The sequence below is a fragment of the Schistocerca nitens genome, chromosome 1 (assembly GCF_023898315.1).
Source record: "Schistocerca nitens isolate TAMUIC-IGC-003100 chromosome 1, iqSchNite1.1, whole genome shotgun sequence".
Taxonomy (NCBI): Eukaryota; Metazoa; Arthropoda; class Insecta; order Orthoptera; family Acrididae; genus Schistocerca; species Schistocerca nitens.
The window spans coordinates 568,407,361-568,434,642 of record NC_064614.1 but is presented as its reverse complement, the minus strand read 5'-3'; the positions used below and the strand labels follow the sequence as shown (position 1 = coordinate 568,434,642).

General features: G+C 45.2%; 1 protein-coding gene across 1 annotated transcript in view; it reads right to left on the bottom strand.

Annotated features, from left to right (window-relative positions):
* Positions 1–27,282, bottom strand: part of LOC126236399 (cyclic nucleotide-gated cation channel subunit A) — a 587,655-nt gene that overhangs the window by 325,109 nt on the left and 235,264 nt on the right. The window contains exon 4 of the mRNA XM_049945692.1: positions 1,131–1,226. Coding sequence (XP_049801649.1) covers positions 1,131–1,226 — 96 coding nt within the window. The remainder of the gene's footprint in view (positions 1–1,130; positions 1,227–27,282) is intronic.

Here is a 27,282-nt window from a genome sequence, read left to right as displayed (position 1 = left end):
AACCTCCGGCGGGAGTGGCCGCCCAGTCCGTGACATGGCGTCTTAGACCGCTCGGCCACTCACGCGTCGTCCCTCGTCGGAGGTTCGAGTCCTCCCTCGGGCATGGGTGTGTGTGTGTGTCGTCTTTTGCGTAAATTAGTTTAAGCTAGATGATGGAGTGTGTAAGCCAAGGGACCGATGTCCTCAGCGGTTTGGTCCCATAGGAACTTATCACAAATTTTCAATTTCCAAAAAAATTCTTGAGGCCGAGTAAAACACGGCGCATATATTAGTCTTTATTCATCCAGTATTTGAAAATGGGAGCACTTAGCGATTTCCAACGAACTTTAAATATAATTTCAAAGCGTTTCTTAACTTCTTCAAAATGGTTCAAATGGCTCTGAGCACTATGGGACTTACCATCTGAGGTCATCAGTACCCTAGAACTTAGAACTACTTAAACCTAATTAACCTAAGGACATCACACACATCCATGACCGAGGCAGGATTCGAACCTGCGACCGTAGCGGTCGCGCGGTTCCAGACTGACGCGCTTAGAACCGCTCGGCCACACCGGCCGGCTCTTAACTTCTTCTCGCTTACGTGCTTAACATCAAACATTTAACACAGTATGAAATGAAATGATCGTATGGCATTGTTGGCCGGGAGGCCCCTTGCGGGGAAGTTCGGCCGCCGCATCGCAAGTCCTTTTTAGTTGACGCCACTTCGGCGACTTGCACGTCAATGATGATGAAATGATGATGATGAACACACAACACCCAGTCATCACGAGGTAGAGAAAATCTCTGACCCCGCCGGGAATCGAACCCGGGACCCCGTGCGCAGGAAGCGAGAACGCTACCGCAAGACCACGAGCTGCAGACATTTAACACAGTGAGTCATTTATACTAAATCAGGCGTTTGAAGCCGTTTTATACGTGGGAGTTTGATACTTTAGAGAACCAGGGATGTGGAGGGAGGAAGTTTTACTGGTACATTGGAATAAGAAAGAGCACTGCGTGTTGTTCCCGATGGACCGTAGCCTTGAGAGACACACCCTACGCTTCGCCTGCAGCAGCCGTCGCCGGAAACAGAGACAGGCAGACAGACAGACAGAGAGAGTGTGTATGGAGTAACAGCTGGTAGCCCACCTGCAGCGACGTGGAGAGGCGGCGGAGGCTCCTGCCGGCGGTGGAAGCGGCGGCGCGCAGGCGCGACGAGTGCGCCATGGCGGCCGGCTCACCCTCCTGAAACACCAAACACACTGCCTGAGAAACACCACTCCTGTCAGCGATGCCATCGCTTCAAACATTCTGTTGTTTGTCCTCTTCAAATGTAATCTATTTCTAAATTTTACAGGAAACAAAAAAACTTTCCAGAATTGAGAATAAATGTGCGTATTGTAACTGTATGTTGGACCGGTTCAAAAATGGTTCAAATGGCTCTGAGCACTATCGGACTTAAAATCTGACGTTATCAGTCTCCTAGAACTTAGAACTACTTAAACCTTAGTAGCCTAAGGACATCACACACATCCATGCCCGAGGCAGGATTCGAACCTGCGACCGTAGCGGTCGCGCGGATCCAGACTGAAGTGCCTAGAACCGCTCGGCCACACCGGTTGGGCCGGTACTCGAACTCGGAAACTTGACTTTCGCGACGAATTATCTTAGCGGCTGAGCTATCCAAGAATGATTCACGGCCCGCTGTGGTAGCTGCATAGTGAAAGATTCATCGTGCCAAACATCCCCTTGACCACTTATCGGCAAATTCATGAGTCAATAGAGCCAAGTATTAACAGTACAACGACCGGAATTCCTTTTGTGAATAATTTCTTTGCCGGCCGAAGTGGCCGTGCGGTTAAAGGCGCTGCAGTCTGGAACCGCAAGGCCGCTACGGTCGCAGGTTCGAATCCTGCCTCGGGCATGGATGTTTGTGATGTTCTTAGGTTAGTTAGGTTTAACTAGTTCTAAGTTCTAGGGGACTAATGACCTCAGCAGTTGAGTCCCATAGTGCTCAGAGCCATTTGAACCAATAATTTCTTTTTTTTCAAGCCAGAGTACATACTTAGGTACAGTGTTATTAACTTCATTGGGTTACTCGTACGCTGGTCTTTGCTAAAACGAATCCTCAATCTGACTGAGGTACATTCTCTGAGATCGACCTTTTTCAATACTCCAAACTACATCTTCTTTCACTCCACAACGCTTCCTAAAATTAATGAAATATAAGTAAAGTTTTAAGATTTGTTAAACTATGGGTACGTTATATAAAACTTGATACCATATTTAATAACGATACTATTTATTGATACACTTAATTTGTTACACATTTATAAAATTAAATCTTCACAGTGACTGACAAATACTAATGTAAACGATGCCTTGCATCTCTTTGGAAAGTCTGCACATGTCATGTCTATAAGTTGTTTTAAATTTTAGGTATGAATCCAGCTGGTCATGAATAAAACACGATTCTAGATTCTCATCAATAAAAAGATTTCTCAATTTACTCCTGATAAGGTTTACTTGAAGATGATTGTTCACAGACTGTGCGGCTGATCCCGGCGGAGGTTCGAGTCCTCCCTCGGGCATGGGTATGTGTGTTTGTTCTTAGGATAATTTAGATTAAGTAGTGTATCAGCTGAGGGACTGATGACCTTAGCAGTTAAGTCCCATAAGATTTCACACACATTTGAACATTTTGATTGTTCACATGATTATGCAGACTTCATTAAGAACACAACAACAAACACTAGTTATCTAGGTGACAATATGAAACAGTAACACCATTCCAGTCGGAGAAAATCACAACGTTCTCCAGAACAGCCAAATGTGCTGTGAAATAAGTAAACGTTTGAAACTTCCTGGCAGATTAAAACTGTGTGCCGGACCGAGACTCGAACTCCGGACCTTTGCCTTTAGCCGGCAAGTGCTCTACCATCAGCGCTACCCAAGCACGACTCACGCCCCGTCCGCTGCAGAGCGAAAATCTCATTCTGGAAACATCCCCCAGGCTGTGGCTAAGCCATGTCTCCGCAATATCCTTTCTTTCAGGAGTGCTAGTTCTGAAAGGTTCGCAGGAGACCTTCTGTAAAGTTTGGAAGGTTGGAGACGAGGTACTGGCAGAAGTAAAGCTGTGAGGACAGAGCGTGAGTTGTGCTTGGGTAGCTCAGATGGTAGAGCACTTGCCCGCGAAAGGCAAAGGCCCCGAATTCGAGTCTCGGTCCGGCACACAGTTTTAACCTGCCAGAAAGTTTTATAGCAGTGCACACTCCGCTGCAGAGTGAAAATCTCATTCTGGATTCAAGTACGCATTTGTTTTTCAACAATATTTTTATATCAGCAGAAAGACATTCAGATTTTGATCTACCCAATCATTTGTTTTCTAAATCCAGCAACTGCATTTCAAAGTTGCCGATGTCAGTATTAAAAGGAGAAGAATGTAATTCCGTTACAGTAGCATGAAGAGTATTTTAACGTGGGCTAACATCTCTTTAATGTTTCTAAACTCCTGAAATCTGTTGAGAAAAGCGTCCCTCACATTAAAAAAAAATACTTTGAAGTATCAAATGTCAGTGTGACAATCATATTTCCTTGCCGATATTTCAACAGGAGTGAAACTGAATCAAAGTATCTCTTTCAAAATCTTGAGCTAAAAAGAAACAGTTCCTGAATCAGATAACTATTTCTCACACTGAAAGAATTGTGTTTCCTTTCCCTTGCGGTTTACGACTAAGCTGGTTTGGATGAAACGAAAAGTCTTCTGTGAAATAAAATGTTTTGATGCACTGATCGTTTGTTAATTCTGGATAGTGAGTACCCTTCAGAAGGTGAAATGCTTTAATTTCTGTTAATAAGAAAGTAAGAGGCTTCAGAACGTTCCTCTCGATCACAAACGTACACTGTTATTCAACAGATGATCTGCGCTCTTACTTTCACTTCCAACAAAATTTCTTTAAATTGGCGATGAATAAGAGCTTTAGCCATTTGAGATTCACAATCTCACTGCCCAGTTCCGTAACCTCATAATTTTCTCCTGGAAATGTCTGCACACAAAGCGCTTCTCGATGAATAATGCAATGATAAGTAGGTATCTCGTGATTAAATTTTGTTTTATTTTTTCGTTTTTTTTTCTCCAAAATACAAGTAGCAACGAACTCGTTCCTTACACGGATGCCGCGGGGGATGAGCCGAGCGGTCTGGGGCGCTGCAGTCATGGACTGTGCGGCTGATCCCGGTGGAGGTCCGAGTCCTTCCTCGGGCATGGGTGTGTGTGTGTGTTTGTCCTTAGGATAATTTAGGTTAAGTAGTGTGTAAGCTTAGGGACTGATGGCCTTAGCAGTTAAGTCCCATAAGATTTCACACACATATGAACACTTGAACTTACACGGATCATGCTTTTCGCCCTGTCGATTAAAACTGAGACATTTTTATCCAGTTGAATATGGTGTTTCAGTGCACTCAGTTACAACATTAGCTATATCCTCTCTATGTGTTTGGCCTTTGAGTGGCAGGACCTGCACGCGAAATAAATTGCACCAGAAGTGGAGCTTGCGCTGTATAATTTATGTCGAAAGACTTGTCAGCTGCTATTAATAAAGGTGAAACGAGTTTAAGATCTTCGACTTGCTGGTTCGAGATATTGGAAGACTTTTTGAGTTTTCTACCTCTCACTGATTTAGCACATAATAGTAACTTTTTATACTTTTTTAGAATATCTGTTTCGTTCCTACAATCTCGAAATAGCTCTTTGGATGTATTTTTGGAACACATTTTTATATATTCGACCTCTGTATATGGTTTTCCCCTCTCAGTAGTCTCTTGACTAACCACAAAACTTGGAATATTAACTTTGTTGGAAGACTACATACCGTAATTAAATACAGAATTTGATTTTTTTGTTCATAGTTTTGAAGTTCAACTACTTCCTGCCTTGCATAACCGACGGGATATTTGGTGCTAAATGACGCGTAGCTAATTGTAAAGTGGCCCTAGAAAATTTTTTTCTTGTTATGAACCAATTTTTCCTGATAAATAAGACAGATCACGATGACATTTAAGTTTTGAACAAACGCGAAAGCTTCGGTCCACGCAAGTTTAAAATTACGATTTTTGTCTCATTTTTCTTTGCTTCTTCTTGTAGTCATGTCAAACAGGGCACCTAAAACGTTTCAATTTATAACAATGAAGCCCCCAACAAAAAAAATTACAGTTCTTAAACTGATAAGAATACGTGTAAGATTTGCAGCTGATTAGAAAGATATAGGTAACTTCATGATTCAGATAAGTATTTTCGTTGTGACTAACACTAACCACGGTGCAATGAGACTGATGACTGACTGTCTCACCCACCCCGTGTATGAATCGTGTATGTCTCCCCCACGCGTACAGCCCGACTGAAACTTCGTGGCCTCCAAATGCGCACACCGACAGCGAATGGAGGGGAAAGTGCTACTGGTGGTGACTCAGAGTTATCATAAAATCGCTTTCGAAAAGATCCCTTGTTAGTTCACTATTAACATAACTACCTTCTTCTTTTGCCCGTTCACACTCTATAACTGTGTAGATATTCCTTACACTGCCCTAATGGCAGGCAAAGGGATTAGGACAAAGGCAACGTAATTGCCGACCGCGAAGTGCGGATTTGAACTACGCTGCTGGCCACGCGCTCGGAAGATTGTACAACATGATGAAAAGATAGGATTTCACGTTACGCGTTGACATTTTATCTTTCTGGAAATGTTCTCTCCATAAGCCGCTCCAGAGTACTCGCTTGGAGATAAAAACACACAAACACCAACTAAATATGTAAAAACAGAAACAAAAAAACAAGTCATATTTGCAAGTATTTTTATTTACTATTACACAATCTTACATTTCTTTGTCACCATCATCACCTATTCACTTATTTCTGACTCAGAGTTATTATAAAATCACTTTCGAAAAGATCCTTTGTTAGTTCACTGTTAACATAACTACCTTCTTCTTTTGCCCGTTCACACTCTACAACTGTGTAGATATTCCTTACACTGCTTCATTTTACATGAACTTCATCACGTTAAAATTTACCTCACGCACCTGACTTCGAAGCATTATCCATCCTTCCTCCCAACGCCAGTTCTCGACCCTCTGCTTTCTAAGACATTGTCGCAAGCAGCAAAAGCGGGCAGCGAGTCCACGTTGTCTGAATCCCGAGAGAGAATAGAAGTTTCACCTACACCTACGTCTGACGTCAAATCTTCAAAACAGAGTCGACCAGGCCGAAAACAAACTTCTGCGATGGGTTTCAAATGCTTTTCTTTCAAATGCTTTTCATGATCCACATATTGTAGGTGAGTTTAGTCTTTTTTGAATCATGTTTCAATGCAAAAACGTCGTCTACGTATGATCTTCCCTTTCGGAAACCTACTTGTTCCATCATTACAATTACATCCGAGATATCGTGGTCTTCCATTAATTATTTTGCTGGAGATTTTGTAAGAAATATTCAAAATACTTATGCCTCTATACTTTGATGTACTACTTCTTAAACCTTTTTTATATTCTGAAATGGCCTTTGCTATTTTCCATTCCTCCAGTGTCTCATACCTTACCCAGGACATGTTAAAGACATCTAGCATTCTTAACTCTAAGAGGACTGCTCCGTGTGCAATCAATCCGGTATTCATTCCATCTAGTTCGGGTGATTTCCCTTTTTTAATTTTTTAAAAAAACTTCCGTCAGTTCAATATGCGAGTCTGTTGTGTGCAGCTATTCTTTTTTAACTGCTTCCTTGATTTCTGGATGGTACCACCGTTTTTCATAATGCGTAATCCAGTCAGAGGGTTGTGTTACATTTAGATTTAAGTTATCTCTTTCTGCTTTGTTAAGGTATTTCATTAATGTGTATGCTATTTCTTGTCTCCCGTGGATATCTTGTTCAACTCTGCTTGTAAAAGCGTCCCACAATGTGGAATGTGCTGACTTTACTATCCCTTTTGCTTCATTTCTTTCCTAAAGAGCCGGCCGAGGTGGCCAAGCGGTTCTAGGCGCTACAGTCTGGAACCGCGTGACCGCTACGGTCGCAGGTTCGAATCCTGCTTCGGGCATGGATGTGTGTGATGTCCTTAGGTTAGTTAGGTTTAAGTAGTTCTAAGTTCTAGGGGACTGATGACCTTAGAAGTTAAGTGCCATAGTGCTCAGGCCATTTTTTTTTTTCCTAAAGATTTTGCTCTTTTGACTTCTGTTGACTTCTTCCGGAAGTACTCATTGTACGCTTTCTGTTTATCATGTATGGCTTTTTGTATCTCTTCATTCCATATTTTTAAACCTCTTTTCCGACTGGTCCTATTTTTTCATCTAGTACTTCACTTGCTGTTTTATAGCGTTTCTAAAATTAGGCCATTCTTCGTTTATCTCTTCACATCTCTGTATTTCATTGAGCAGTTGTGTGAGTCTGTTCTGATGAATATTTCTTAAGCTCTCTTCTTGCAACGGATACAGAAGTAAATTGTCCGTGTTCATTTCACAGAAATCATCTCAGTATTTGCCTTAAGCGATTTAGGAAAATCGTTACCTGGATGACTAGAATAGGTTGTGAACCGTCGCTCTTCCGAATGCGAATCCAGAGTTATATCACTGCGCCAAAAGTGTATTGCTGTGGTAAAATATTTCATATTGGTTTTGATTTCCGTTATTTTCTTTTTCCACTCCTAGTGACATAGTGTTGCATTTTGCAACTAGACAGCTCAACGTGTACAGTATAATTATAATCTGCTAGCTGTCTGGAACTCTGTAACTGTGTTGGTTGCGCCTACCAGGAGCATCTGGTTCAAAAATGGTTCTGGTCCCTTTCTTAAGGGCAACCGGAAGACACCACAGTGAGGCTTCAAGGTACCCCTTGAGTGCGAGGTCGCAGGAGCCAATGACGTCTACGGCATTCGGCGCCCCACATATTGTCTACCATGCAACCACATTCGAGGTACCAAGAGAGTTAAATCAAGACCAGCTAACAGCAATGCCTTAACGCATTCGTATACAGTTATACTGACTGTTAAGCAGGAAGATAAATTGACTCGAAAAATATTTATTGTCCTGAGGGAAGTTGGAGGTACTATGACCCACTACGATTCTTTCTTGTGTGTGCGATCTTGCAAGGGCGGTAGGGAATATTTTCGTCACAGCAGGCGAGAGTGGGAAAATGGGCATAAGAGAACTGCAACTATGGTATGGGCACTGCTTTTGATCAATAGCTGGTCAAAAAACTTGCTTTTGCGTGATTCCTGGTCTGCGTATAAAAATCATACGTCTTTAGAGTAAACTACCCTCCCAAAATGTGTCTGACATTACAATTCATACCACCTTAAACCACTGGACAATTCAGCCTCTGGATGTTCGTTTATTCTGTGCCAATAAAACATATTATCCCACTATCTGCAGCTACGACTTAAAGGATAGCCAGTTTCACGGTAAACACAACACACTGTTTCGCATTCGGCTGCAGGCCATTACATTCCACAAGTTCTCAACACGCCATTACACCAATGTGATTCTGTATGCATTCTTTAAGAGAGGATACGTAGCTGAACGTCCTGCACAGTTTGTATCTCCCAAGGAGTTCGCCTCCGATCTTCATGGTGCGAACCTTCGTGATTACTGTGACGCGCCATTTCTCGTTCGATTTTCATGGTACAAGTTAATGATTTATTTTCATCATTTCTTGAATGTCGACGATGTCCATTTTGTGAAGTGTAATATATCAGGAGAGAAGACAAAACTGGCATTCTACGGATCGGAGCGTTGAATTTCAGACCCCTTAATCGGGCGGGTAAGCTAGAAAATTTAAAAAGGTAGGTTAAAGTTAGATATAGCGGGAAATAGTGAAGTCCGGTGGCAGGAGGAAAAAGACGTTTCGTCAGGTGAAGACAGGTTTATAAATACAAAATAAAATAGGGGTAATGCAGGAGTAGGTTTAATAATGAATAAAAAAAGTAGGAGCGCGGGTTAGGTACTACAAACAGCATAGTGAACGCATTATTGTAGCCAAAATAGACACGAAGCCCACACCACCACGGTAGTACAGGTTTATATGCCAACTAGCGCCGCAGATGACGAAGAGATTTAAGGAATGTATGATGAGATAAAAGAAATCATTCAGATAGTGAGTGGAGACGAAAATGTAATAGTTACGGGGCACTGGAATTCGATAGTAGGAAAAGCAAGAGAAGGAAAAGCAGTAGGTGAATATGGAATGGGGGTAAGGAATGAAAGAGGAAACCACCTGGTGGATTTTGCACAGAGCATAACTTAATCATAGCTAACACTTGGTTTATGAATCGTGAAAAAAGGATGTATACGTGGATGAGGCCTGGACACATTGGAAGGTTTCAGAGAGATTATATAATGGTAAGATAGAGATTTAGGAACCAGGTTTTAAATTGTAAGACATTTCCAGGGGCAGATGTGGACTCTGACCAAAATTTATTGGTTATGAACTGTAGACTAAAACTGAAGAAACTGCAAAAAGGTAGGAATTTAAAGAGATGGGACCTGGATAAACTGAAAGAACCAGAAGTTGCAAAAAGCTTCAGAGAGAGCATTAGGGAACAATTGACAAGAACGGAGGAAAGAAATACAGTAGAAGAAGAATGGGTAGCTTTGAGAGATGAAACAGGCAGCAGAGGATCAAGTAGGTAAAAAGACGAAGGGTAGCAGAAATCCTTGGGTAACAGAAGAGATATTGAATTTAATTGATGAAAGGAGAAAATAAAGGAATACAAACGTCTCAAAAATGAGATCGACAGGAAGTGTCAACTGACCAAGGAGGGATGGATAGAGGACAAATGTAAAGATGTAGAGGCATATATCACTAGGGGTAAGATAGACATTGCCTACAGGAAAATTAAAGTGACTTTTAGAGAAAAGAGAACCGCTTGTATGAATAACAAGAGGTCAGATGGAAAACCAGTTCTAAGAAAGAAGGGAAAGCAGAAAGGTGAAAGGAGTATATAGTGGGCCAACATTCCATTAGAACTACTGATAGCGTTGGGAGACCCTGCCCTGACAAAACTCTACCATCTGGTGAGCAAGATGTATGAGACAGGCGAAATACCCTCATACTTCAAGAAGACTATAATAATTTCAATCCCAAAGAAAGCAGCTGTAGACAGGTATGAAATTACCGAACATCCAGTTTAATAATTCACGGCTGCAAAATACTAACACGAATTCTACACAGACGAGTGGAAAAACTAGTAGAAGCCGACCTTGGGGAAGATCAGTTTGGATTCCGTGGAAATGTTGGAACTCGTGAGGGAATACTGACCATACGACTTATCTTAGAAGATAGATTAAGGAAAGGCAAACCTACATTTCTAGCATTTGTAGACTTGGAGAAAGCTTTTGACTCTGTTGACTGGAATACTCTCTTTCAAATTCTAAAGGTGGCAGGGGTAAAATACAGGGAGCGAAAGGCTATTTACAATTTGTACAGAAACCAGATGGCAGTTATAAGAGTCGAGGGACATGAAAGGGAAGCAGTGGTTGGGAAGGGAGTGAGACAGGGCTGTAGCCTCTCCCCGATGCTATTCAATCTGTATATTGAGGAAGCAGTAAAGGAAACAAAAGAAAAACTTCAGAGTAAGAATTAAAATCAATGGAGAAGAAATAAAAACTTTGAGGTTCACCGATGACATTGTAATTCTTTCAGAGACAGCAAAGGACTTGGAAGAGCAGTTGAACGGAATGGACAGTATCTTGAAAGGAGAGTGTAAGACTGTAAGATGAACATCAACAAAAGCAAAACGAGTATAATGGAATGTAGTCGAATGAAGTCGGGTGATGCTGAGGGAATTAGATTAGGAAATGAGACACTTAAAGTAGTAGATGAGTTTTTCTATTTGGGGAGCAAAATAACTAATGATAGTCGACAAGGAAAGCGTTTCTGAAGAAGAGAAATTTGTTGACATCAAGTGTAAAAATGGGACTTAACATCTATGGTCATTAGTCCCCTAGAACTTAGAACTACTTAAATGTAACTAAACTAAGGACATCACACAACACCCAGTCATCACGAGGCAGAGAAAATCCCTGACCCCGCCGGGAATCGAACCCGGGAACCCGGGCGCGGGAAGCGAGAACGCTACCGCACGACCACGAGCTGCGCATAAAGTGTAGATTTAAGTGTTAGGAAGTCTTTTCAGAAAGTATTTGTATGGAGTGTAGCCATGTATGGAAGTGAAACATGGACGATGAATAGTTTAGACGAGGAGAGAACAGAAGCTTTCGATATGTGTTGCTGAAGATTAGATGGATAGATAAAGTAACTAATGAGGAGGTACTAAATAGAATTGGGGAGAAGAGAAATTTGTGGCACAACTTGACTAGAAGAAGGGTTCGGTTGGTAGGACATGTTCTGAGGCATCAAGGGATCACCAATTTAGTATTTAGGGGAAACATGAGTTTAAAAATCGTAGAGGGAGACTGAGAGATGAATACACTAATCCGACTCAGAAGGATGTAGGTTACAGTAGGTACTTGTAGAAGCCTGCACAGCATAGGGTAGTGGGCGGTGGAATATGATGGTGGAATGCAAGTGGTTTTTTGTGTTAAATACTTTGTGTTCTGGTGCATCAGTTGAGTGGAAATGAGGGAAGGGCAATGAGTCTCTCGTACTACACACTTGTAACTTAAGGGTACGATTGCAGGAACGAGAGCCTCGCAAGTGACCAGTTACGTAAAACTGGTTTTGTTACAGGTCAGGCTCTTTCTGTGCACAAACTTTTCCTTAACGTGACATCTCACATATTTCTTTGTTAATGATGTAAATAGTGGGAAGGAACTGGTGGTCCTTAAAGACTTTCCATTCATAATCTTCAGCATCTTCACTTGAATATCTTCCTCTGGGGTGAATAGGACTTTTCGTAATCAACAGTGACGACTGCATCTTTAGATCCGTGTCGTAGGGACAGATCTTCACCATGACACATTGTTTTCAGAAGATTTTCAACTTTATTTCTACTTTCCTGAATCTCATGACGGATGGTACAGATCTCGTTCACTTAATCGGTCTGCTACTGAGCGAAGAACTCAACAAAGCGCCGTTGGTCACCATTATCCCTTCAACTACACAGTGGTTTACGAGTCACGACCCTGTTGGGGATGGAATGTCTTTGCCTTTCTCCGACCTATGAACTGACTGACCCAGGGAGCGACAAGGTGGCCTACAATCTGTCGTGCACTCCGAGCCACCACGCAACTTGGCTTTATTCACGTTAACTAGTCAGTACGAGATAAGTGTTCGACTGAAGCTTCAAGTCGGATCTTTGGGTTTGTGGCTTGACGCTTGTCCACCAAGACACGCAATTAAAATTTACAAGGAAAATTGAAACTGACCACAGCGTATTAAAGCAGGTGAACTCACGTGAAACTTACCGAGCTCTGGGTACCGGGAACTGCAGTCTTCTTCGCTGTGTTTGAGTTTTCCAGTCCAAACACGTTGGGATTTTCCCGGCGCGGCGTCCGAATTTATGCTAATACTGACTACTCGGATTGTCTGTCTGTTCGTCGGTGTTATGTCGGTCTTTCCAGACGTGCGTAACAGCAGACCCAGGTCATTTACAGCTCCCAGAATAAGTTTCTTGCCAAGCATCCGGGTAGCCGCGTCGCCTTTAAGGTGGCGGCGAATGGCAGTGACGTCAGCCCTTCGCCACCTGCCGGACTGGGAGCGGTTATCAATGCAATACGCGGCTCTCGCTGACCTGCCGAGTTGACCTACCGGGCTGCCGGCGTCTTCTGTACTCTGCCACTAAAGTAGTGTCGGGACGCGGCTGCACCTACGTATTTGGTGTCCCGCGTTTGCCTTTTTAATTAACACTCTTGCTTAACGGTTTGCATCGAGCGGCAGTTGGAGAAATACGTTGCACGTCCAGTTACTCTTGGACACAGTGTTTGTATGCCACTGCTCGGCTGCAAAGTCGTACAGTTGAGAACAATATTACTGAGTGTTATTCTAATGATCCAAACATTCGTAGGATCAGAAGGTCCGCCATATTCTCTCACGACAGGTATACTTTCTAAAGCCGTCTTCGCACGGGACGGGGCAGCTAACGTTGACTTGGGATCGGACTTGACATCCGGCCTCACGAGACACAGAGCCGTCGGCACACGGGACGAGCTGGTTAACGTGATCTGCGCTCTCAGCGCTCTCCAGCGGCAGTTGCCGGCATTATTTGGCTGCCAGACTAGATAGCTTCTTTACGAAAATAGACGCGCGCAAAATAATGCGTTAACACCGTTAGCGTTTGTCGAAGCAGAGCGGAGAAAATCGCAAAAAAGGTTCTGGACTCGTCGATGGCTTTACCAGCGAATTGCTAGTAGAGGAACACTGCGTAATGCTTTACAACGATCAGATACACATACTAGTAAAAGTTATTCGTTAACTCAATTGAATCTCCATCCCATTTTCGGTTTAAAAATGGATATGGTTATAGTATCTGATGTCAGTTTGCACATGCGTAACATTCACATTCTCGTTATTACATTGATTATCATTACACGGATTTCAAGATCGAGATTCGCTTCGTAATTTGATTCGAAGGAAGAGGAGAGATTTTCCAAGCTGCTCCCTATCAGTGAAAAAGATATTTACCCTTTAAGACACACTCCGTAAACCCTCCACACTCAGATCTCATTTTCACGAACGATGTATTGTAAACAGTATATACAGATATTTATCTTCCTAGATCTTTGAGGAACGTCCGACAGTGCGGAGAATCTTCACAAGTATGTGACTAGCTCTAAGATTTTTTAATTTATAAGATCAACCAAATTATAGAGATTGATGAAAGTTAAATAGATCTGAATACAATATTGGGAGGGTCCCAAGGAAGCATAACAGGTTCGCCAATAATGCAAATGTACCTGAACGATAGTCAGATAAGGTCAACAGCATTAGATTGTTTGTTGGCAATGCTGTTATCAGCACCCATCCGTCCAAGCAAGGTCGTAAGGAAACGCAGAATGAAATGCACCGTATTTTCATTTTGTGTATTGAGTAGTAGGTTTCTATTTAAGTACACATATTTAACGTAAAACAAGAGAAAGATAAGTCAATAATGGGTTCAAACATTAACGGTTATCTTCTTGAGTCAATAACATCGTTATATAATGCCAAAGTGATATTAAAGAGAATGTGTGAAATGGAATGCTATCATCTATTACCACAGTTCTCGTAAAGTGAGAAGTCGCTAGCGCGTCCAATTAATAGATATAACCAGAAATCAAACAAATTCAGAGAGATACTGACAGCCTCATCAATGTCAGCATATGTCATGCGGAATTTTAATACCGAAACTCACTGAACTTAAATGTGTATCTTTGGAAGAACGGCGACATTTGTCTCGTGGAACTCTACTGAGTAATACAAAATTGTTAAGGCTTTCGTGGCCACTTGTTGACAAACTTCCTATTGGCTTCTGTCTCGGGTTCTTCGGCCGACGTTCATCTAATGATTTTTCTGACGTTTCGCCAGCACGAGTGGCTGGCATTGTCAAAGCTTCACCCTCCATTGCCGGTGGTGAACTGGAGGCGAGCTCGCGGCCGCAGACTATATGTACCTGGCGCGCCAACGTCCGAGGGCTTCTCCGCGGTCATTTCCGGTGCGGTTCTCCTCTTGCTACCTGCGACGGTCGTTCGCTGCAGTACGGGAAGCCAGGATCCGTTTACCTTAAGGCTTTCCTCTTTCTTGTTGAAACTGTTCGCGTGTTTTTGGATTTCTACAGCTTCTCTGAACAAGCGCGTGTGATAGTGCTTCTCTACAGCCAGAACTTCCGTGTCGGCGAATTTTATTACGTGGTCGGTCTCCTTCAGTGCGTGCTCTGCCACGGCCGATTTCTCCACCTGCCCCAACCTGCAATGTCGCTTATGCTCTTTGATCCTGGTGTTAATGGATCGTCCAGTCATTCCGACATAAACTTTTCCGCATGTGCAAGGTATACGGTATATTCCCGATATTGCAAGTGGGTCTCTTTTCTCCTTCGCCGATCTAAGACACTCTTTGATCTTCCTTGTCGGTTTGAAAATCGTCTTTACGCCGTGTTTGCGCAATATACGGCCGATTCTGTCCGTCACTCTGGGAATGTATGGCAGAAAGGCCGTACCCGACATTTCTTTTTCTGGTTCTTTACTTCGCCGAGTGTTTAGCTCTGTTACACTTCTAATGTAATTTGTGGAGTACCCATTGCTCCTCAGAACAGTTTCCAGGTGTTGCATTTCTCGTTTGAGGTGTTGAGGCTCACATATTCGTCCTGCTCTCGTTACGAGCGTACTAATCATGCCTCTTTTCTGGCTCGGGTGGTGGTTTGACAGTTTGTGCAGGTATCGGTCCGTGTGTGTCGGTTTTCGATACACGCTGTGTCCCAGGTTTTCGCCGTCCCTTGTGACCAGCACATCTAGAAATGGCAGTTTCCTGTCCTTTTCTACTTCCATGGTAAATGTTATGTTGGCATGGAGGCTGTTCAAGTGTCTCAGGAATTCACCGAGCTGTTCTTCACCATGGCTCCACACCACGAAAGTATCATCGACGTACCTGTACCACACCTTAGGTTTGCAAGTCGCCGAGTCCAGTGCCTGTGCTTCGAATTGTTCCATGAAGAAGTTGGCCACCACTGGACTGAGAGGACTACCCATGGCGACGCCTTCCAGCTGTTCGTAGAAATCGCCATTCCACGTGAAATAGCTCGTGGTGAGACATGCATGGAAGAGCTTTTTGATGTCTTGCGGGAACATGGAACCGATGTGCTCCAGAGCGTCGCTGAGTGGCACTTTCGTAAATAACGAAACAACATCAAAACTGACCAGGATGTCGTTTGGCGCAAGTTTCAGTTTCTTCAGCTTCTCAATGAAATGTCCTGAGTCCTTAATGTATGTGTCGGTCTTTCCCACGTGTGGCTGGAGCAGAGAGGCCAAGTGTTTCGCCAGTTTATACGTTGGTGAGCCAGGAGCGCTAACGATCGGTCTCAGTGGAACGTTGTTCTTATGGATCTTGGGTAATCCATACAGCCGAGGTGGTAGGGCTTCTGTGTTGCGCAGGTTTCTCTGTATGTCCGCCGGCAGAGAAGACGCCTTGATTAATCGATTCGTATTCCGAGTGATACGCTGCGTCGGATCTGCGCTTAGTTTTCGGTACGTCGTCGGATCTAATAGGTCTCGGATCTTTTGCTCATAATCTTCGGTCTTCATTACGACGGTCGCATTCCCCTTATCGGCAGGCAGTACCAATATACTCTTGTCGGCGTTGAGATTCTTAATGGCTTGTACCTCTTCTTTCTTCAGGTTGCAAGCTGGTGGTTTTGCTCGGCGCAGTATCCTGGCTGTTTCAGTGCGTATTTCCTCTGCCCTTTCACAAGGAAGGGTCCGAATGGCTGCTTCGGTGTTGGCAATGATGTCCTCCATAGGTATAGTTCTCGGGATGATAGCGAAATTCCCTCCTTTTTGAAGGACTGACACTTCCTCTTCGGTCAATTGTCGTTCAGTGAGGTTGACCACTGTGTGTGACATGTCGGGAATCGCCTTGTCGGTCTGCTTCCGGCATCTTTCAAACTTTTTCTTTTGCCGCTCGGTGCAGCGCTCGAGTTCGTTCTGCATGCTCCTGTGAGTGATGCTGTCGATCTTGTCCCAGTCGTCTCGATGCATTCTGCTACTTAGTTGATAGAAAATGTCCAGAAGTTCCTGATCCGTTCTTGCCAAGTCTCTCCGTGTTGTATGTATCCGCTCACGAAGAAAAGCTCGTTCCATTCTGTCGTAGATACGATGTGCTTGGGCGGTGGTGAATAGGCGCTTGCATCTCAAGAACTTCGGTGTAGCACATTCATCTCGGCACCGTGACAGAAAGGCGAGCGAGGACATCAGTCGCGCTTTCTTCTTCCGTCGTTGATCAAGGCGTCGGTACAATCTGCAAATCTCCTCCCCGTAGAGGCGTAATACAAAATTGTTAAGGCTTTCGTGGCCACTTGTTGACAAACTTCCTATTGGCTTCTGTCTCGGGTTCTTCGGCCGACGTTCATCTAATGATTTTTCTGACGTTTCGCCAGCACGAGTGGCTGGCATTGTCAAAGCTTCACCCTCCATTGCCGGTGGTGAACTGGAGGCGAGCTCGCGGCCGCAGACTATATGTACCTGGCGCGCCAACGTCCGAGGGCTTCTCCGCGGTCATTTCCGGTGCGGTTCTCCTCTTGCTACCTGCGACGGTCGTTCGCTGCAGTACGGGAAGCCAGGATCCGTTTACCTTAAGGCTTTCCTCTTTCTTGTTGAAACTGTTCGCGTGTTTTTGGATTTCTACAGCTTCTCTGAACAAGCGCGTGTGATAGTGCTTCTCTACAGCCAGAACTTCCGTGTCGGCGAATTTTATTACGTGGTCGGTCTCCTTCAGTGCGTGCTCTGCCACGGCCGATTTCTCCACCTGCCCCAACCTGCAATGTCGCTTATGCTCTTTGATCCTGGTGTTAATGGATCGTCCAGTCATTCCGACATAAACTTTTCCGCATGTGCAAGGTATACGGTATATTCCCGATATTGCAAGTGGGTCTCTTTTCTCCTTCGCCGATCTAAGACACTCTTTGATCTTCCTTGTCGGTTTGAAAATCGTCTTTACGCCGTGTTTGCGCAATATACGGCCGATTCTGTCCGTCACTCTGGGAATGTATGGCGCAAACACGGCGTAAAGACGATTTTCAAACCGACAAGGAAGATCAAAGAGTGTCTTAGATCGGCGAAGGAGAAAAGAGACCCACTTGCAATATCGGGAATATACCGTATACCTTGCACATGCGGAAAAGTTTATGTCGGAATGACTGGACGATCCATTAACACCAGGATCAAAGAGCATAAGCGACATTGCAGGTTGGGGCAGGTGGAGAAATCGGCCGTGGCAGAGCACGCACTGAAGGAGACCGACCACGTAATAAAATTCGCCGACACGGAAGTTCTGGCTGTAGAGAAGCACTATCACACGCGCTTGTTCAGAGAAGCTGTAGAAATCCAAAAACACGCGAACAGTTTCAACAAGAAAGAGGAAAGCCTTAAGGTAAACGGATCCTGGCTTCCCGTACTGCAGCGAACGACCGTCGCAGGTAGCAAGAGGAGAACCGCACCGGAAATGACCGCGGAGAAGCCCTCGGACGTTGGCGCGCCAGGTACATATAGTCTGCGGCCGCGAGCTCGCCTCCAGTTCACCACCGGCAATGGAGGGTGAAGCTTTGACAATGCCAGCCACTCGTGCTGGCGAAACGTCAGAAAAATCATTAGATGAACGTCGGCCGAAGAACCCGAGACAGAAGCCAATAGGAAGTTTGTCAACAAGTGGCCACGAAAGCCTTAACAATTTTGTATTACGCCTCTACGGGGAGGAGATTTGCAGATTGTACCGACGCCTTGATCAACGACGGAAGAAGAAAGCGCGACTGATGTCCTCGCTCGCCTTTCTGTCACGGTGCCGAGATGAATGTGCTACACCGAAGTTCTTGAGATGCAAGCGCCTATTCACCACCGCCCAAGCACATCGTATCTACGACAGAATGGAACGAGCTTTTCTTCGTGAGCGGATACATACAACACGGAGAGACTTGGCAAGAACGGATCAGGAACTTCTGGACATTTTCTATCAACTAAGTAGCAGAATGCATCGAGACGACTGGGACAAGATCGACAGCATCACTCACAGGAGCATGCAGAACGAACTCGAGCGCTGCACCGAGCGGCAAAAGAAAAAGTTTGAAAGATGCCGGAAGCAGACCGACAAGGCGATTCCCGACATGTCACACACAGTGGTCAACCTCACTGAACGACAATTGACCGAAGAGGAAGTGTCAGTCCTTCAAAAAGGAGGGAATTTCGCTATCATCCCGAGAACTATACCTATGGAGGACATCATTGCCAACACCGAAGCAGCCATTCGGACCCTTCCTTGTGAAAGGGCAGAGGAAATACGCACTGAAACAGCCAGGATACTGCGCCGAGCAAAACCACCAGCTTGCAACCTGAAGAAAGAAGAGGTACAAGCCATTAAGAATCTCAACGCCGACAAGAGTATATTGGTACTGCCTGCCGATAAGGGGAATGCGACCGTCGTAATGAAGACCGAAGATTATGAGCAAAAGATCCGAGACCTATTAGATCCGACGACGTACCGAAAACTAAGCGCAGATCCGACGCAGCGTATCACTCGGAATACGAATCGATTAATCAAGGCGTCTTCTCTGCCGGCGGACATACAGAGAAACCTGCGCAACACAGAAGCCCTACCACCTCGGCTGTATGGATTACCCAAGATCCATAAGAACAACGTTCCACTGAGACCGATCGTTAGCGCTCCTGGCTCACCAACGTATAAACTGGCGAAACACTTGGCCTCTCTGCTCCAGCCACACGTGGGAAAGACCGACACATACATTAAGGACTCAGGACATTTCATTGAGAAGCTGAAGAAACTGAAACTTGCGCCAAACGACATCCTGGTCAGTTTTGATGTTGTTTCGTTATTTACGAAAGTGCCACTCAGCGACGCTCTGGAGCACATCGGTTCCATGTTCCCGCAAGACATCAAAAAGCTCTTCCATGCATGTCTCACCACGAGCTATTTCACGTGGAATGGCGATTTCTACGAACAGCTGGAAGGCGTCGCCATGGGTAGTCCTCTCAGTCCAGTGGTGGCCAACTTCTTCATGGAACAATTCGAAGCACAGGCACTGGACTCGGCGACTTGCAAACCTAAGGTGTGGTACAGGTACGTCGATGATACTTTCGTGGTGTGGAGCCATGGTGAAGAACAGCTCGGTGAATTCCTGAGACACTTGAACAGCCTCCATGCCAACATAACATTTACCATGGAAGTAGAAAAGGACAGGAAACTGCCATTTCTAGATGTGCTGGTCACAAGGGACGGCGAAAACCTGGGACACAGCGTGTATCGAAAACCGACACACACGGACCGATACCTGCACAAACTGTCAAACCACCACCCGAGCCAGAAAAGAGGCATGATTAGTACGCTCGTAACGAGAGCAGGACGAATATGTGAGCCTCAACACCTCAAACGAGAAATGCAACACCTGGAAACTGTTCTGAGGAGCAATGGGTACTCCACAAATTACATTAGAAGTGTAACAGAGCTAAACACTCGGCGAAGTAAAGAACCAGAAAAAGAAATGTCGGGTACGGCCTTTCTGCCATACATTCCCAGAGTGACGGACAGAATCGGCCGTATATTGCGCAAACACGGCGTAAAGACGATTTTCAAACCGACAAGGAAGATCAAAGAGTGTCTTAGATCGGCGAAGGAGGAAAGAGACCCACTTGCAATATCGGGAATATACCGTATACCTTGCACATGCGGAAAAGTTTATGTCGGAATGACTGGACGATCCATTAACACCAGGATCAAAGAGCATAAGCGACATTGCAGGTTGGGGCAGGTGGAGAAATCGGCCGTGGCAGAGCACGCACTGAAGGAGACCGACCACGTAATAAAATTCGCCGACACGGAAGTTCTGGCTGTAGAGAAGCACTATCACACGCGCTTGTTCAGAGAAGCTGTAGAAATCCAAAAACACGCGAACAGTTTCAACAAGAAAGAGGAAAGCCTTAAGGTAAACGGATCCTGGCTTCCCGTACTGCAGCGAACGACCGTCGCAGGTAGCAAGAGGAGAACCGCACCGGAAATGACCGCGGAGAAGCCCTCGGACGTTGGCGCGCCAGGTACATATAGTCTGCGGCCGCGAGCTCGCCTCCAGTTCACCACCGGCAATGGAGGGTGAAGCTTTGACAATGCCAGCCACTCGTGCTGGCGAAACGTCAGAAAAATCATTAGATGAACGTCGGCCGAAGAACCCGAGACAGAAGCCAATAGGAAGTTTGTCAACAAGTGGCCACGAAAGCCTTAACAATTTTGTATTACGCCTCTACGGGGAGGAGATTTGCAGATTGTACCGACGCCTTGATCAACGACGGAAGAAGAAAGCGCGACTGATGTCCTCGCTCGCCTTTCTGTCACGGTGCCGAGATGAATGTGCTACACCGAAGTTCTTGAGATGCAAGCGCCTATTCACCACCGCCCAAGCACATCGTATCTACGACAGAATGGAACGAGCTTTTCTTCGTGAGCGGATACATACAACACGGAGAGACTTGGCAAGAACGGATCAGGAACTTCTGGACATTTTCTATCAACTAAGTAGCAGAATGCATCGAGACGACTGGGACAAGATCGACAGCATCACTCACAGGAGCATGCAGAACGAACTCGAGCGCTGCACCGAGCGGCAAAAGAAAAAGTTTGAAAGATGCCGGAAGCAGACCGACAAGGCGATTCCCGACATGTCACACACAGTGGTCAACCTCACTGAACGACAATTGACCGAAGAGGAAGTGTCAGTCCTTCAAAAAGGAGGGAATTTCGCTATCATCCCGAGAACTATACCTATGGAGGACATCATTGCCAACACCGAAGCAGCCATTCGGACCCTTCCTTGTGAAAGGGCAGAGGAAATACGCACTGAAACAGCCAGGATACTGCGCCGAGCAAAACCACCAGCTTGCAACCTGAAGAAAGAAGAGGTACAAGCCATTAAGAATCTCAACGCCGACAAGAGTATATTGGTACTGCCTGCCGATAAGGGGAATGCGACCGTCGTAATGAAGACCGAAGATTATGAGCAAAAGATCCGAGACCTATTAGATCCGACGACGTACCGAAAACTAAGCGCAGATCCGACGCAGCGTATCACTCGGAATACGAATCGATTAATCAAGGCGTCTTCTCTGCCGGCGGACATACAGAGAAACCTGCGCAACACAGAAGCCCTACCACCTCGGCTGTATGGATTACCCAAGATCCATAAGAACAACGTTCCACTGAGACCGATCGTTAGCGCTCCTGGCTCACCAACGTATAAACTGGCGAAACACTTGGCCTCTCTGCTCCAGCCACACGTGGGAAAGACCGACACATACATTAAGGACTCAGGACATTTCATTGAGAAGCTGAAGAAACTGAAACTTGCGCCAAACGACATCCTGGTCAGTTTTGATGTTGTTTCGTTATTTACGAAAGTGCCACTCAGCGACGCTCTGGAGCACATCGGTTCCATGTTCCCGCAAGACATCAAAAAGCTCTTCCATGCATGTCTCACCACGAGCTATTTCACGTGGAATGGCGATTTCTACGAACAGCTGGAAGGCGTCGCCATGGGTAGTCCTCTCAGTCCAGTGGTGGCCAACTTCTTCATGGAACAATTCGAAGCACAGGCACTGGACTCGGCGACTTGCAAACCTAAGGTGTGGTACAGGTACGTCGATGATACTTTCGTGGTGTGGAGCCATGGTGAAGAACAGCTCGGTGAATTCCTGAGACACTTGAACAGCCTCCATGCCAACATAACATTTACCATGGAAGTAGAAAAGGACAGGAAACTGCCATTTCTAGATGTGCTGGTCACAAGGGACGGCGAAAACCTGGGACACAGCGTGTATCGAAAACCGACACACACGGACCGATACCTGCACAAACTGTCAAACCACCACCCGAGCCAGAAAAGAGGCATGATTAGTACGCTCGTAACGAGAGCAGGACGAATATGTGAGCCTCAACACCTCAAACGAGAAATGCAACACCTGGAAACTGTTCTGAGGAGCAATGGGTACTCCACAAATTACATTAGAAGTGTAACAGAGCTAAACACTCGGCGAAGTAAAGAACCAGAAAAAGAAATGTCGGGTACGGCCTTTCTGCCATACATTCCCAGAGTGACGGACAGAATCGGCCGTATATTGCGCAAACACGGCGTAAAGACGATTTTCAAACCGACAAGGAAGATCAAAGAGTGTCTTAGATCGGCGAAGGAGAAAAGAGACCCACTTGCAATATCGGGAATATACCGTATACCTTGCACATGCGGAAAAGTTTATGTCGGAATGACTGGACGATCCATTAACACCAGGATCAAAGAGCATAAGCGACATTGCAGGTTGGGGCAGGTGGAGAAATCGGCCGTGGCAGAGCACGCACTGAAGGAGACCGACCACGTAATAAAATTCGCCGACACGGAAGTTCTGGCTGTAGAGAAGCACTATCACACGCGCTTGTTCAGAGAAGCTGTAGAAATCCAAAAACACGCGAACAGTTTCAACAAGAAAGAGGAAAGCCTTAAGGTAAACGGATCCTGGCTTCCCGTACTGCAGCGAACGACCGTCGCAGGTAGCAAGAGGAGAACCGCACCGGAAATGACCGCGGAGAAGCCCTCGGACGTTGGCGCGCCAGGTACATATAGTCTGCGGCCGCGAGCTCGCCTCCAGTTCACCACCGGCAATGGAGGGTGAAGCTTTGACAATGCCAGCCACTCGTGCTGGCGAAACGTCAGAAAAATCATTAGATGAACGTCGGCCGAAGAACCCGAGACAGAAGCCAATAGGAAGTTTGTCTACTGAGTAAATTTCGAGAACCAATATTATAGGAAGACTGAGAAATCTGGTACTTCTATCACGTATCTCGCTTAGGGATCGTGAAGATAATATAAAAGAATTATGGCGAGAACCCAAGCATACAGTCCGTACTTATCCCCTCGCTCCATATTGAAATGAATAAGTCATATACCTCTAATATGACGAGAAGCAGGAAGAATCCTCTGCCGTGAACTGTACCGTGGCTTACACAGTGAACATGTAGATAGAACGCCGCGGTGTTGTAGTTTACACATTCGACACGACTACGTATTAAAAAATAATTTTATGCATATCAAGTCGACAGCCACGTTATCGCGAAACATGTACCAATATGTCAAAAACAAGATTTTATTTTTACCAACGGGACGTCTGTGACAGGTCACGGCCGAAACGTGTCTTAACATTTTTTTTCCCCAGCATTCAGATTTCTCGTAAAGATAAGTCTTTTGGTGGGAGATACTGTTCACTTCAGAATAGAATTTTGATGAGTGTGTCAGATAAAATGGGAGTGGTAGTCTACTGATGCTTTCTCAAGGTGTCTTCATGGTACTCATAAAATGGATGACTCGACACAGATGTGAAACCATAATACGTCTGCGAACAAACTTATTCTCCGTAACAGTCGTGCCATAGGACGAATAGTTCTGAACAGTGTATTGTGACTTTTGTCATAAGATGATGAGATAGGGTTTGAAATTTAAAGCTGCACGTGTGCACACAAGTTTACCAGAAAAATACATAATTTTACCGTTCCTCTCCTTTCTCTTTCAGCCAAATTTCTGTTGTGATAAATTCTCCATGTGCATCCTCGTCCAACATCATGTTCCGCGACATCAACAAAAGATGCTTCTCTTAGATTTAAACTATTTTTTGCGTTAAAATGATTCATAGAAAGCCAAAATTCGACATTAATCGCGCATTCTGGGAACCTTAAGCCGTTCTCTGGCGGGATGCAAAAACGCGGACGAGGAGCTGACGTCACAGCGTGGAATTCCACGTCCCACTACACAGCGGAGCGTGAAATAATCTGGAATGTTAGATATTCGCTCCGTGGAGAGGAACGTGCCCAATCAGACGCGACATCGTTTTACGTTACAAGCATTGCATAGGAGTCGCTATATTGTATGGCGTTGAACATCGTATTTGCTGGGTTTCCTTCCTCATAGAGTACATGGTATGAATATAACCTATTTCAAAGCATCAAGATTCTGAGGATCTCTCGAAAACTGGTCGTTTTAGCTACGGAGTGTTGTAATAAAATAACAGGAAACTACACTCCTGGAAATGGAAAAAAGAACACATTGACACCGGTGTGTCAGACCCACCATACTTGCTCCGGACACTGCGAGAGGGCTGTACAAGCAATGATCACACGCACGGCACAGCGGACACACCAGGAACCGCGGTGTTGGCCGTCGAATGGCGCTAGCTGCGCAGCATTTGTGCACCGCCGCCGTCAGTGTCAGCCAGTTTGCCGTGGCATACGGAGCTCCATCGCAGTCTTTAACACTGGTAGCATGCCGCGACAGCGTGGACGTGAACCGTATGTGCAGTTGACGGACTTTGAGCGAGGGCGTATAGTGGGCATGCGGGAGGCCGGGTGGACGTACCGCCGAATTGCTCAACACGTGGGGCGTGAGGTCTCCACAGTACATCGATGTTGTCGCCAGTGGTCGGCGGAAGGTGCACGTGCCCGTCGACCTGAGACCGGACCGCAGCGACGCACGGATGCACGCCAAGACCGTAGGATCCTACGCAGTGCCGTAGGGGACCGCACCGCCACTTCCCAGCAAATTAGGGACCCTGTTGCTCCTGGGGTATCGGCGAGGACCATTCGCAACCGTCTCCATGAAGCTGGGCTACGGTCCCGCACACCGTTAGGCCGTCTTCCGCTCACGCCCCAACATCGTGCAGCCCGCCTCCAGTGGTGTCGCGACAGGCGTGAATGGAGGGACGAATGGAGACGTGTCGTCTTCAGCTATGAGAGTCGCTTCTGCCTTGGTGCCAATGATGGTCGTATGCGTGTTTGGCGCCGTGCAGGTGAGCGCCACAATCAGGACTGCATACGACCGAGGCACACAGGGCCAACACCCGGCATCATGGTGTGGGGAGCGATCTCCTACACTGGCCGTACACCACTGGTGATCGTCGAGGGGACACTGAATAGTGCACGGTACATCCAAACCGTCATCGAACCCATCGTTCTACCATTCCTAGACCGGCAAGGGAACTTGCTGTTCCAACAGGACAATGCACGTCCGCATGTATCCCGTGCCACCCAACGTGCTCTAGAAGGTGTAAGTCAACTACCCTGGCCAGCAAGATCTCCGGATCTGTCCCCCATTGAGCATGTTTGGGACTGGATGAAGCGTCGTCTCACGCGGTCTGCACGTCCAGCACGAACGCTGGTCCAACTGAGGCGCCAGGTGGAAATGGCATGGCAAGCCTTTGCACAGGACTACATCCAGCATCTCTACGATCGTCTCCATGGGAGAATAGCAGCCTGCATTGCTGCGAAAGGTGGATGTACACTGTACTAGTGCCGACATTGTGCATGCTCTGTTGCCTGTGTCTATGTGCCTGTGGTTCTGTCAGTGTGATCATGTGATGTATCTGACCCCAGGAATGTGTCAATAAAGTTTCCCCTTCCTGGGACAATGAATTCACGGTGTTCTTATTTCAATTTCCAGGAGTGTATATATACCTGTAGGTAACGGCTTCCTGTAGTTGATGTTTTAGTGATATAACTTGTGTGTTACCAAACTATACCGTTTCATTGCCACGGCACAATGATGATGTATCAAAAGCTCATCTTTTTGGCACTATTTGCATATTAAATATCAAATAATGACATTTGTAGAAACATTCTTTAGACCGTGTGTATCAAATACGGAGAACTGGCTGCTCTCAACTCTGAAGACAAAAGTAGCGGGTTTGTCCATCCGACTCCTTCCAATTTTGTTTCACCTTTTATTTCCTACAAGATTCATGCTCTTTCTTGTTCATTTCATACAGTTTTTCTAAGCTGCTCACTATCAGTGCAAAAGATATTTACCGATAAGATACAAATATGAGCGCCCCCCATAAATATATATATTACGCATTCGGACGGACGTACGCTACATATTTTTTAATACTTATGGTATATAGAAATATATGTATAATGGTATCTAAAGAGGAAATGTTAGCAAAAATCTCGAAAAGTTATCGACCAATTTACAGCAGATTTCTGCACGGTACTCTAATAAACATTTGGACGGACACAGGCTATATTTTTTAATATATATAATGTATAAATATGTACGGTATTTAATAGGGATAAGTTGTCAGCAAAAATCTCGAAATTTTTCGACCGACTTACTTCACATTAATGCGCAATAGTCCAACAAACATTTAGACTGACATAGGTTATGTATTTTTTTAAACAACAATCTACAGGTTTTATGTTAAAATCGTTTACTTTCTTGCAGTGAGTTCGTACTAGCATAGCAGCACATTTAATTGTTTTCCCTTATACAGGACTTTACAACTTTAGAATGATGTACAAATTTGTGAGATAACTTACAGAATCGGTAGATGTGTCATTTTGTAGTGAACAACGTCAAGTTTGACATAAATATGTCAAGTGTCATTTTGGTTCGATGTGACTACCGTTTGTGGTGCGGCAAACAGCCCACCGGTAATCAATTTTTCCCATACTCGTGCCAGCAGATTGGGAGTAACCTGTGAAACAGCAGCGTAGATTCGATTTTTCAGGTCGGCTTAATTGTTTGGTAGCGGAAAAACATATACACGGCCTTTAATGAAACGGCAGACAACGAAATCTTGT